Source organism: Choloepus didactylus, chromosome 6, assembly GCF_015220235.1.
Source record: "Choloepus didactylus isolate mChoDid1 chromosome 6, mChoDid1.pri, whole genome shotgun sequence".
Classification (NCBI taxonomy): domain Eukaryota; kingdom Metazoa; phylum Chordata; class Mammalia; order Pilosa; family Megalonychidae; genus Choloepus; species Choloepus didactylus.
Genome location: NC_051312.1, coordinates 72766895 through 72780753, shown reverse-complemented (window position 1 = coordinate 72780753; position 13859 = coordinate 72766895). Strand labels below are relative to the sequence as shown.

The 13859-nt window shown below is 36.2% G+C and overlaps 1 protein-coding gene and 1 non-coding gene across 2 annotated transcripts in view; both read left to right on the top strand.

The window, feature by feature from the left end:
• Positions 1-13859, top strand: part of IPO7 (importin 7) — a 59209-nt gene that overhangs the window by 31372 nt on the left and 13978 nt on the right. Inside the window, exons 13-19 of the mRNA XM_037840009.1 lie at positions 8194-8283; positions 8688-8853; positions 9047-9207; positions 10021-10149; positions 12526-12592; positions 12676-12801; positions 13229-13326. Of these exons, the coding sequence (XP_037695937.1) occupies positions 8194-8283; positions 8688-8853; positions 9047-9207; positions 10021-10149; positions 12526-12592; positions 12676-12801; positions 13229-13326 (837 nt within the window). The remainder of the gene's footprint in view (positions 1-8193; positions 8284-8687; positions 8854-9046; positions 9208-10020; positions 10150-12525; positions 12593-12675; positions 12802-13228; positions 13327-13859) is intronic.
• On the top strand, positions 8426-8607 carry LOC119538928. Its single transcript, XR_005217710.1, has one exon. It is a non-coding gene; the product is annotated as a small nucleolar RNA SNORA23 (small nucleolar RNA).

Sequence of the window (13859 nt, the reverse complement as noted above, 5' to 3'; positions counted from 1 at the left end):
CAGAGTGACCTTTTGGCTCGTTTTGGAATCTCTCTGCCACTGAAGCTTATTTCATTTCCTTTCATATCCCCCTTTTGGTCAAGAACATGTTCTCCGTCCCACGATGCCAGGTCTGCATTCCTCCCCAGGAGTCATATTCCACGTTGCCAGGGAGATTCACTCCCCTGGGTGTCTGATCCCACGTAGTGGGGAGGGCAGTGATTTCACCTTTCAAGTTGGCTTAGGTAGAGAGAGAGGGCCACATCTGAGCAACAAAGAGGCATTCGGGAGGAAGCTCTTAGGCACAATTATAGGGAGGCCTAGCCTCTCCTTTGCAGCAATTGTCTTCCCAAGGGTAAAACCTATGGTAGAGGGCTCAACCCATCAAACCACCAGGCCCTATGTCTGTGGTCATGTTAGCAACCATCGAGGTGGGGTAGGCCAATACCCCTGCATTCTCCACAGGCTCCTCAAGGGGGCACTACATATTTTTTTCCTTGTTTTTCTTTTTTTTTTTTTTAACTTTCCTTTCTTTTTTAAATCAACTGTATGAAAAAAAAATTAAAAAAAAAAAACATACAATAAAAGAAAATTTCAAAGACACCATAACAAGGGAATGAGAAAAAGACAACTAACCTAAGATAACTGCTTAACTTCCAACCTGTTCCTACTTTACCCCAAGAAAGTTACCTAATATAGCAACATTTCTGTGAACTTGTTCCTACTATATCCATCAGAAATTAACAGACCATAGTCATTCCTGGGCATCCCCAGAACGTTAAATAGCTTATCTGTTCTTCTTGGATTATTGTTCCCGCTTCCTTAATTGCTCTCTATTGCTAGTTCCCCTACATTCTACATTATAAACCATTTGTTTTACATTTTTCAAAGTTCACATTAGTGGTAGCATATAATATTTCTCTTTTTGTGCCTGGCTTATTTCGCTCAGCATTATGTCTTCAAGGTTCATCCATGTTGTCATATGTTTCACGAGATTGTTCCTTCTTACTGCCGCGTAGTATTCCATCGTGTGTATATGCCACATTTTCTTTATCCACTCATCTGTTGAAGGACATTTGGGTTGTTTCCATCTCTTGGCAATTGTGAATAATGCTGCTATGAACATTGGCGTGCAGATATCTGTTCGTGTCACTGCTTTCCTATCTTCCGGGTATATACCGAGAAGTGCAATCGCTGGATCGAATGGTAACTCTATATCTAGTTTTCTAAGGAACTGCCAGACTGACTTCCAGAGTGGCTGAACCATTATACAGTCCCACCAACAATGAATAAGAGTTCCAATTTCTCCACATCCCCTCCAGCATTTGTAGTTTCCTGTTTGTTTAATGGCAGCCATTCTAACTGGTGTTAGATGGTATCTCACTGTAGTCTTAATTTGCATCTCTCTAATAGCTAGTGAAGCTGAACATTTTTCATGTGTTTCTTGGCCATTTGTATTTCCTCTTCAGAGAACTGTCTTTTCATATCTTTTGCCCATTTTATAATTGGGGTGTCTGTACTATTGTCATTGAGTTGTAGGATTTCTTTGTATATGCAAGATATCAGTCTTTTGTCAGATACATGGTTTCCAAAAATTTTTTCCCATTGAGTTGGCTGCCTCTTTACCTTTTTGAGAAATTCCTTTGAGGTGCAGAAACTTCTAAGCTTGAGGAGTTCCCATTTATCTATTTTTTCTTTTGTTGCTTGTGCTTTGGGTGTAAAGTCTAGGAAGTGGCCACCTAATACAAGGTCTTGAAGATGTTTTCTTACATTATCTTCTAGGAGTTTTATGGTACTTTCTTTTATATTGAGATCTTTGGTCCATTTTGAGTTAATTTTTGTGTAGGGGGTGAGGTAGGGGTCCTCTTTCATTCTGTTGGATATGGATATCCAACTCTCCCAGCCCCATTAGTTGAAAAGACCATTATGACTCAGTTCAGTGACTTTGGGGGCCTTATCAAAGATCAGTCAGCCATAGATCTGAGGGTATATCTCTGAATTCTCAATTCGATTCCATTGATCTATATGTCTATCTTTGTGCCAGTACCATGCTGTTTTGACAACTGTGGCTTTATAATAAGCTTCAAAGTCAGGGAGTGTAAGTCCTCCCACTTCGTTTTTCTTTTTTAGAGTGTCTTTAGCAATTCGAGGCATCTTCCCTTTCCAAATAAATTTGATAACTAGCTTTTCCAAGTCTGCAGAGTAGGTTGTTGGAATTTTGATTGGGATTGCATTGAATCTGTAGAAGAGTTTGGGTAGAATTGACATCTTAATGACATTTAGCCTTCCTATCCATGAACATGGAATATTTTTCCATCTTTTAAGGTCCCCTTCTATTTCTTTTAGTAGAGTTATGTAGTTTTCTTTGTATAGGTCTTTTACATCTTTGGTTAAGTTCATTCCTAGGTATTTGATTTTTTTGGTTGCTATTGAAAATGGTATCTTTTTCTTGAGTGTCTCTTCAGTTTGTTCATTTCTAGCATATAGAAACATTACTGACTTATGTGCATTAATCTTGTATCCCGCTACTTTGCTAAATTTGTTTATTAGCTCTAGTAGCTGTATCGTCGATTTCTCAGGGTTTTCTAGATATAAGATCATATCATCTGCAAACAATGACAGTTTTACTTCTTCTTTTCCAATTTGGATGCCTTTTATTTCTTTGTCTTGCCGGATTCCCCTGGCTAGCACTTCCAGCACAATGTTGAATAACAGTGGTGATAGCGGGCATCCTCGTCTTGTTCCTGATCTTAGAGGGAAGGCTTTCAGTCTCTCACCATTGAGTGCTATGCTGGCTGTGGGTTTTTCATATATGCTCTTTATCATATTGAGGAAGTTTCCTTCAATTCCTACCTTTTGAAGTGTTTTTATCAAAAAGGGATGTTGGATTTTGTCAAATGCTTTTTCAGCATCTATTAAGAAGATCATTTGATTTTTCCCTTTCGAATTCTTAATGTATTGTAATACACTGATTGATTTTCTTATGTTGAACCATCCTTGCATGCCTGGAATGAACCCCACTTGGTCATGGTGTATGATTTTTTTAATATGTCTTTGGATTCGATTTGCAAGTATTTTGTTGAGGATTTTTGCATCTATATTCATTAGGGAGATTGGCCGGTAGTTTTCCTTTTTTGTAACATTTTTGCCTGGTTTTGGTATTAGATTGATGTTAGCTTCATAAAATGAGTTAGGTAGTGTTCCATTTTCTTCAATGTTTTGAAAGAGTTTGAGTAAGATTGGTGTCAGTTCTTTCTGGAAAGTTTGGTAGAATTCCCCTGTGAAGCCATCTGGCCCTGGGCATTTATTTGTGGGAAGATTTTTGATGACTGATTGGATCTCTTTGCTTGTGATGGGTTGGTTGAGGTCTTCTGTTTCTTCTCTGGTCAGTCTAGGTTGTTCATATGTTTCCAGGAAATTGTCCATTTCCTCTACATTATCCAGTTTGTTGCCATACAGTTGTTCATATTATCCTCTTATAATTTTTTTTAATTTCTTCAGGATCTGCAGTTATGTCACCTTTTTCATTCATTATTTTGTTTATATGGGTCTTCTCTCTTTTTGATTTTGTCAGTCTAGCTAGGGGCTTGTCAATCTTGTTGATCTTCTCAAAGAACCAACTTTTGGTGATATTTATCCTCTCTATTGCTTTTTGTTCTCTATGTCATTTATTTCTGCTTTAATCCTTGTTATTTCTTTTCTTCTACTTGGTTTAGGATTGGTTTGCTGTTCATTTTCTAGCTTCTTCAGTTGATCCATTAGTTCTTTGATTTTGGCTCTTTCTTCCTTTTTAATATATGCGTTAAGTGCTATAAATTTCCCCCTTAGCACTGCTTTTGCTGCATCCCATAGGTTTTGGTATGTTGTGTTCTCATATTCATTCGTCTGTATATATTTTGCAATTTCTCTTGCTATTTCTTCGTTAACCCACTGATTGTTTAGGAGTGTGTTGTTTAACCTCCAGGTATTTGTGAATTTTCTAAGTCTCTGATGGTTATTGACTTCTAATTGTATTCCACTGTGGTCAGAGAATGTGCTTTCAATAATTTTAGTCTTTTTAAATTTATTGAGGCTTGTTTTATGTCCCAGCATACGATCTATTCTGGAGAAAGTTCCATGAGCACTAGAAAAGTATGTGTATCCTGGTGATTTGGGATGTAATGTCCTGTATATGTCTGTTAAATCTAATTCATTTATCAGATTGTTTAGGTTTTCAGTTTCCTTATTGGTCTTCTGTCTGGTTGATCTATCTGTAGGAGAGAGTGATGTGTTGAAGTCTCCCACAATTATTGTGGAAACATCAATTGCTTCCTTTAGTTTTGCCAGTGTTTCTCTCATGTATTTTGTGGCACCTTGATTGGGTGCATAGACATTTACGATTGTTATTTCTTCTTGTTGAATTGCCCCTTTTATTAGTATGTAGTGGCCTTCTTTGTCTCTCAGAACATCCCTGCATTTAAAGTCTATTTTATCTGAGATTAATATTGCTACACCTGCTTTCTTTTGGCTGTAGCTTGCATGAAATATTTTTTTCCATCCTTTCACTTTCAGTTTCTTTGTGTCCCTGTGTCTAAGATGAGTCTCTTGTATGCAACATATTGATGGTTCATTTTTTTTGATCCATTCTGCGAATCTATATCTTTTAATTGGGGAGTTTAATCCATTTACATTCAACGTTATAACCGTGAAGGCATTTCTTGAATCAGCCATCTTATCCTTTGGTTTATGTTTGTCGTATTTTTCCCCTCTCTCTATTAATATCCTTTATTGTACCCATACCGAATCTCTTTAGTACTGAACCTTTCTCCAAGTCTCTCTGTCCTTTCTTGGTTTCTCTGTCTGTAGGGCTCCCTTTAGTATCTCCAGTAGGGCAGGTCTCTTGTTAGCAAATTCTCTCAGCAGTTGTTTGTCTGTGAAAAATTTAAGCTCTCCCTCAAATTTGAAGGAGAGCTTTGCTGGATAAAGTATTCTTGGTTGGACATTTTTCTCACTCAGAATTTTAAATATATCGTGCCACTGCCTTCTCGCCTCCATGGTGGCTGCTGAGTAGTCACTACTTAGTCTTACATTGTTAACTTTGTATGTGGTGAATTGCTTTTCTCTTGCTGCTTTCAGAACTTGCTCCTTCTCTTCCGTGTTTGACAGTGTGATCAGAATATGTCTCGGAGTGGGTTTATTTGGATTTATTCTATTTGGAGTTCGCTGGGCATTTATGATTTGTGTATTTATGTTGTTTAGAAGATTTGGGAAGTTTTCCCCAACAATTTCTTTGAATACTCTTCCTAGACCTTTACCCTTTTCTTCCCCTTCTGGAACACTAATGAGTCTTATATTTGGACGTTTTATATTATCTATCATATCCCTGAGGTCTGTTTCGATTTTTTCAATTTTTTTCCCCATTCTTTCTTTTATGCTTTCATTTCCCATTCTGTCATCTTCCAGGTCACTGATTCGTTGTTCAGCTTCCTCTAGTCTTGTACTATGAGTGTCCAGAATCTTTTTAATTTGGTCAACAGTTTCTTTCATTTCCATAAGATCATCTATTTTTTTATTTAGTCTTGCAATGTCATCTTTATGCTCTTCTAGGGTCTTCTTGATATCCTTTGTATCCCGTACTGTGGTCTCATTGTTCATCTTAGTTCTTTGAGTAGCTGCTCTAGGTGCTGTGTCTCTTCTGATCTTTTGATTTGGGTGCTTGGGCTTGGGTTATCCATATCGTCTGTTTTTTTCATATGCTTTATAATTTTCTGTTGTTTTTGGCCTCTTGGCATTTGCTGAACTTGATAGGGTTCTTTTAGGATTTGTAGACCAATTGAAGTCCTTATCTCTAATTTATCAGATCTACAGCTTAGTGGAGTACACTTTCTCTAACTAACCAGCAGGTGGCGTCCACGAGCCACCTGTTCTCCACAAGCCAGTTCTCCCCTGCTTAGCCTTTGTGGTGAGTGGGGGAGTGAGTCTTGTGGGGTCCAATTGGTGTACCCAGCTCGCGTGTGTAGTTGGTGTTGCCTGCCCTGTATATGGGGCGTGTTTCTGGGCGGTCAGGGATGGGGGGTGGCTCTACCAATCAAATCTCCCTGGTGATCCTAGAGTTTTAAAGCTGCTGCAATAGTCTAATCCTTCAGTTCAGTCCTGCCACAGTTTATCTCTGCCACTGACCCACAAGTCCTTGGTATTGGCATATGGCTCCTGAGACTTGCAAGTGGGCCCCTCTTCCAGGCTGTGCACCCCGGGTCCTCTGTTGAGAGGTGACTGTGCTATGTCACAGGTGAGTGCCGTCCCCCCAGGGCAGTTCTGGGTTGCTGGGCTGTGTAGGGAGGCTCCCAGTCTGCTGAAATGATGACCGAATGGGGCTTTGTTAATTCACACTGTTCCACCTTCCCAACTCTGGGGCAATCAACTGAGGTTGCAGGGAAGGCTAATGTCCACGCCCAGTTTTGTGGTGTGTGCCTGTTATTTGAAGCGCTTCCGTCACACTGGGTTGTCTGGGGCGGCTCTGGGCTATGGGGCTGATGATGGGCAGGAGTGCTTCCTGTCCACCAGGATGATGGCTGTGAGCAGACATCCCCCCTTTTCTTGGGAAGTTGTGGTGTTTAGTGAATTTTCTCAGCCACTGGATTATTGCCTTTTGTCTCAGAGCTCTCTTAGTTCTGCTCTTGTCTTGACCTGCCCAAATTGTGTTCATGAGTGTTGTATGAAGTATGCCCAAATTCAGATTGCTCTGTGGTGTCCAGTCCACGCAGTTCCTGGCTTTCTACCTACTTTCCTGGAGGAGTAACTAAAACATACAGCTCACCAGTCCACCATCTTGCACCGCCTCCTCTTAGCCCATTTTTAAATTAGATTATTTGTGTTTTTATAAAGTTATTTATTCTAGATACTAGACATTTATCAGATTTTCATGATGTTCTTTGAAACTTCAGAATATTTAAAATTTGGTGATGTCCAATTTATCTATATTTTCTTTTGTTGTTCATGCCAGAGGTTTTTTCTTTTCTTGTTAATAGTTATAAAACAATGTTTCTAATCTAAAAAAATTGACCTTTAAGAAAATTTGTAATAATGGATGCATTCATTCACAGCCTTTGGAACATCATGCTTTTGTGACACAAATATTCTTTTCCTAACCTTATAGTAAAAAATAGCTGATTGGGTTAGATTTATATTAAAAGCCTAATCGTAATTGTTATGCATTGTACAATTGTTCGTTGTAAATAAGATCCAAAATTTGTTTTCATTTTCAAGTTAGTAAATAGGAAAAGTAAAGTATAAGTAAATTTTTAGTCATGGCACCTTTCCACTGCCACAGACATGGTGCTCCATAGAATTCATCACTGTGTTTTTGGTGTGTATCTTTCAGTTTTCCATACCTGCCCAACCCATCCTTCCCTTAGTTTATAAATTAAAGACAATCTATTATTTGTCATACCTTGCTTGGGCTTTTGAGTGAGTTATTTTGCTACATTCAGATATATTATGAATTTTTGAAATTTGTTTTATTTTGAAATAGTTTTAAACTTAGTATTACAAAAATTGCAAACATAAAAATTTCCCCTTACTTTTTACCCAGCTTCCTCTTATGTTATCTTACATAGCCGTGGCATAATTATCAAAGTCAGGAAATTAATGTTGATATAATACTATTAACTAATGTATAAGCATTTTTCATATTTGACAAGATTTCCCACTAATGTCCCTTTTTTTTGGACCATGACCCAATCTAGGATCACACACTGCACTTTCTTGTTTCTTTAGTCTTCTAAAGACTTCTAAAATTGTTCATAAGTTTTTAACGTTGATGGAATGTGCAACTCAAGGAGCTCCTCCTAAAAGCGTCTTGTTATCATTGAGAAAATACACTTGTTTCAGATTTATGAGAATATCTTTTTAGATATCTAATTTATTACCTTGAAAGTAGAGGTTTTTTCATTATAAAAGTTGCATATGAAGGGGGAAAACACTTCCGTTACTCAAATACAAGTGCTGTTAAGGTGTGGCATAAGTGCTTTCTAATTGCATGATGTAAAAAGGTATAAAAATGTATTCGATGTTTTTTGATGACAGAGTTCTAAAATAAAATTGGTTGTGAATCCTGGGTTTTACAGGCTCAGAATAAATGTGTGTTGTGACATCAGTAGTCATTTTTAACCCTGGTTTATCTATTCCAAATTTAAAATGATTGTATTTTTATTTTTAAAATGTTTATATTTGCAGAAGAAGATCTACAAAGATCAGATGGAATACATGCTGCAGAATCATGTATTCCCTCTCTTCAGCAGTGAACTAGGCTACATGAGAGCGAGGGTATGTTTTAAAGCTTTATTCATTTATATTTTTCTAGTAATGTTTAAATGACTTGTTTGTGTGGACCTTTATATTGAAACGTGTGTTCCTTTAAAAGCTGAATTTCATATTAGACCTGTTTTGTCTAAATTTTTAAATGGCTGCTGTAATGTGTGCATAGTTTTCATCTATGTCTGGTAGCAGTGTCTGTCTGCGTTTTGCATTCAGATCTTGCTATCCACGCATATGTCATGCAGCCAAAGATTATCTTGGGATCATAGTACTGGTCTAGTGTTGTCTCTGGACACACCCATCACTGGCCAGCCTCCAAACTCCCATACACAAGGCTTTGGGAATAGAGATGTAACAGGGAGGATTTAATGTAAGGTATCTATTGTAAATTACTGCATATTATTTTTTTAAAGGCTTGCTGGGTCCTTCACTATTTTTGTGAAGTGAAGTTCAAAAGTGACCAGAACCTACAAACAGCCTTAGAACTTACAAGAAGATGTCTGATTGATGACAGGGAAATGCCTGTGAAAGTGGAAGCTGCTATTGCACTTCAGGTGTTGATCAGCAATCAAGAAAAAGGTAAAGGATTTATATGTCAAAAATAGTGGAATGTCTGCACTTAATTGTATAAGACAATTCTAATAGCCTGGTACCTTGTCTTTCTTTGTGTTTGGAATTATTTCTTTTTTATTGTTTGGTGTATGTTATGTCAGGTTTTAAGATTTTGCTGTTTTGGCCTTTTTAGCTGTTTATTTTTCTTTTTCTCTTACAGCTAAGGAATACATCACACCATTTATTAGACCTGTAATGCAAGCTCTTCTTCATATTATAAGAGAAACAGAAAATGATGATCTTACCAATGTAATTCAGAAAATGATCTGCGAGTATAGTGAAGAAGTTACTCCTATTGCAGTAGAAATGACACAACATTTGGTAAGATAATTTGAACCAATGATTTAATCAAGTATTTTCACAGGTTGCTTGATTGCCAAATTTAGCTTATTGCATGTTTTTTTCACAGAGCTTAATGTATAGGAAGTACTATTTCTGAAGTCTTATATGTATTTAACTCATTTAATCCTCACACAATCTTATGTGAGAATTATTCCTATGCTTCATTTTTCTGTGGGGCATAGAAAGGTTCATTAACTTGCCAGAGAAAGTAATTTATGGGGTTAAGATTCACACTTTCTGTTTGCTTCCATGGTACATGTTCTTGTATCTCACACAGTATTATGACTGTTTTTATAGTTTTTGTAGTTTCCTGGAGTGATTTGGATCAACTTAAAGTTGGAAATAGGATAGTTACAGATTTATCTAAATGAAATTTCTGCAATAGTAGTTATTTTATAGTTAGCTTTTAATTACTGTAATTTCCTGCACTTCTTGATGGTTTAGTGATGGACATAGTATGCACTAAGCCTTAAATTGCTGAGAATTAGCAATGTAATTATTTATGGGTAATGGAAAGTATGAACAAGTTCCCAGGAGATATTCATTACAGTGATTTATCTGATGCAGTTTATATTCCTTCTGATTTTTGTTATTTGCTGTGTTTATGAGGGAAAAGCAAAAGGCTTTTGTGAAAAAGCGTATTCTTAGCTGATTTTGAAGTGGGATAAAGCCATTTGAATAAAGTAACATCCATTCAGTATGTATATTGCATTTATAATACATTAAGTCTTAGACCAAAACATGTTTATGCTGCTTTAATGGAAAATCTGAGATATATTCTTTTGAATGTAGGCAATGACATTTAACCAAGTAATCCAGACTGGGCCAGATGAAGAAGGAAGTGATGACAAAGCAGTTACTGCTATGGGAATTCTGAATACGATTGATACCCTTCTTAGTGTAGTTGAAGATCATAAAGAGGTAACAAAATGATCTATTGTTGTATAGGTTTTATATATAACTGATTACCTTGATTTTGAAATATTTGTTAGTTCACCTTTGGAAAGATGGGATTGATAACTTCATTAACATCTTAGTGTCCAGAGTATTAGTAGAAGGATTAAGAAGCAGGTATTTGTTTTAACATCTCTTTACCTTGGGACTCAGAATTTTTGGGTCCTTCTTAGGTTATCCTTCTCAAATACAGAAGTGTGCCAATACCTACGAATAGTTTTTTCCTCCTTTTCCCTTTTGTCTGTTGTAAGGGTAAGCCACATGTAATCAGGGATTTCTTTTGTAATGAAATATTTCATACCTAAAAAAAGAAGTAAATAGGAAACTGTAACCGGTACCTTTTTTTTTTTTTAATGCAATTTTGATTGAGCTAAAGTCACATACCATACAATCATCTGAAGTGTATAATCAGTTGTTCATAGTACCATCATATAGTTGTGCATTTATCACCACAATTAATTTTTGAACATTTTCATTACAACAGAAAATAAAAATAAAAATAAAAAAGAACACCCAAAACATCTCTCTCTCTCTCTCTCTCTCTCACACATACACATACACACACACATTTTTCATTTACTTTTTTTCCCATTTTTTTACTCATCTGTCCATACACTGGATAAAGGGAGTGTAAGCCACAAGATTTTCACAATCACACAGTCACACTATATAAGCTGTATAGTTACATGATCGTGTTCAAGAATCAAGGATACTGGGTTACAGTTTAACAGTTTCAGGTATTTCCTTCTAGCTACTCTAATATACTAAAAACTAGAAAGGATATCTATATAATGCATAAGAATAACCTCCAGAAAACCTCTCGACCCCATTTGAAATTTCTCAGCCACTGGGACTTTATTTTGTTCCGTTTCTTTTCCCGCTTTGGTCAAGAAAGATTTCTCAATCCTACGATGCCAGGTCTAGGCTCATCCCTGGGAGTCAAGTCCCACGTAGGGGGAAGGGCAGTGAGTTTTCCTGCCAAGCTGGCTTAGAGAGGCCACATCTGAGCAACAAAAGAGGTTGGTTCTCTAAAAGTGACTCTTAGGCACAATTATAAATAGGCTTAGCCTTTCCTTTGCAGTAACTAGCTTCATAAGGGCAAGCCTCAAGATCAAGGGCTCAGCCTACTAAACTGGTAGTCCCCAATGATTGCATGAAAATATCAGGAATTCCCCAGGTAGGGAAGTTGAATATTTCCACATTTTCCCCCAGTCCCTCAGGGGAGCTTTGCAAATACTTTATTCTCTGCCCAAATTACCCTGGGATGTATGGGGGCTTCACACGAACCTGTACAAACCAACCAGATCTCATCCCCTATTCAAGGTTCCATGTAATTATGGTGTTTGAATAAACTGACCATACAAACCAGCACCTTTTAACCACCATCTTACTTTATTTGCCTTAGGCTGCTTCACAAGGCAATTGAAGCCCCCTGTGTTTCACTTCCTAATCTCATTTCCCTTCTTCCCTCCTTCCCCAGAAGTAACCACTGTCCTGAATTTGGTGTTTCATAATTCCCGTGCAGATGTTTATAATGGTAATAAATGTATTATCCATAAACTGTATATTGTGCATGTTTTCATATTATCTGAAGTTGCCATCTTAGGAAAATATTTTTGTATTCTGAATTATAATTAGAGGAAAACGGCGGGATAATTTTTCTGCCACTCACTGATAGAACTTATCGATTACATCTGGACTGAATTAATTGATATTTACACATGAGCTGTCTATAGGCTGTAGGCTTCAGTGGTTGTGGATCCTTTATTTTCATAATGGTTTGCATTTTTCCAGAAAGTTATTTTTTCCCTTTTAGGTTATTAAGTAGGTTATTATGTATGTCTCATTGTAATGTTATTTTCTCATTACATTTCAATGTCAGTTTGGCTAGCAGTTTAATTTTTTTTTAAATTCAGTTTTATTGCGATACATTCACATACCATACAGTCATCCATGGTGTACAATCAACCATTCACAGTACCATCATATAGTTGTGCATTCATCATCCCAGTCTATTTTTGAACATTTTCCTTACACCAGAAAGAATAAAAATAAGAATAAAAATAAAAGTAAAAAAGAACACCCAAAGCAATCCACCTCTCCCCCCATCCCACCCTATTTTTCATTTAATTTTTGTCCCCATTTTTCTACTCATCCATCCATACACTGGATAAACAGTTGGCTTGCAATTTTATAATATAGAAGTCATTTCAAAATAAAGACTTAAAGCAGTTTAACAATACTGACTTCATATTTAAATGCAGTAAATTACAGTATTCATTATTTTAGTAATTTTATTCTGTGTGCTTCAATTTTATATGATTTTTTTTTCTTCTTTTTTAGATAACCCAGCAGCTTGAGGGGATCTGCTTACAGGTCATTGGTACTGTTTTACAACAGCATGTGTTAGGTATATACCTCTGGTTGTGCTAAGAATTTGTTATTATTTCACATCAGCAAGCATTGTCCTAATGATTTGGTATTCTCTTTTAGAATTCTATGAGGAGATCTTCTCTTTAGCACATAGTTTGACTTGTCAACAAGTATCTCCACAGATGTGGCAACTACTACCCCTTGTATTTGAGGTCTTTCAGCAAGACGGCTTTGATTACTTTACAGGTAAGTAAAAATACTTAGAATTTTTCCGTTTTAATTAATATTTAGCACATCATTTGAACATACACTTTTTTGATCCAAGTGCTTCATTGTTAGGATTTATTATCAAGTAGCAATCAATGGCAGTGATTTCTGTTAAATATTTTTATTTAGTTTTTCACTTGAGGTATTTTTCTTTTTATAACACATATACTGCTCCCCCCCCCGTAGATATAAATGTGTGTTTGCATGTGTATGTAATTTTGGTGTTTACTGAGTACAAAAGAATTCATTTTAATAATAGGAGTTTGTTTCTGAATTTAATTATAGGTGCATAAGACTTTAAAAGTGATGTCAAAGATTTGCTTTTGTCTATGAAAATATTTCAGAAATAAAGAATAAAGCATTTGTAATAGAATAGCTGTATAACTGATGCTTTTTATTAATACAGATATGATGCCTCTACTGCATAATTATGTAACAGTTGATACAGACACCCTTCTGTCTGATACAAAGTATCTTGAAATGAAATATAGTATGTGCAAAAAGGTAGGTAATCCTTAGATAATAACAAAATATTTTATGATGCTTTTGCTGTAAAAAGAATGAAATTGTGAAAATATATGTGGTATATTATACAACGTTGTAGCAAATATGTGGATCTGACAGAATTGAGGACTTTTAAAGTCATAAACTAAAAATAAACTTTAATGCATGGATGCCACAGTAATGTATTGATCAGTATTTGCCTTCCCTCTGCATTCTGACATTTCATTGTCATTAAATATTCTTAATTGTTAGACAGCTTGGAGTTTTCCTTAGTATAGTTCTTTGGAATTTATAAAAAAAAGAAAATGATGAAGGATTTATTTGAGAGGTTTGAAAGAATCAGGAATGCCTGAAGATGTATTCTAAAGAAAAACTTTGGAAAGTGTGGGGTTTATGGAGGGTATAGTAATGATTTAGTAAATAACAACACTAGTAGTATTTGAGGATTTGGTTTTTGTAAAAATCCAAACTATTTTCCCTACAGTTTGATTTGGGAGACAAAGTTGAATTGGGGTTTCAAGTAATGAGAGGTA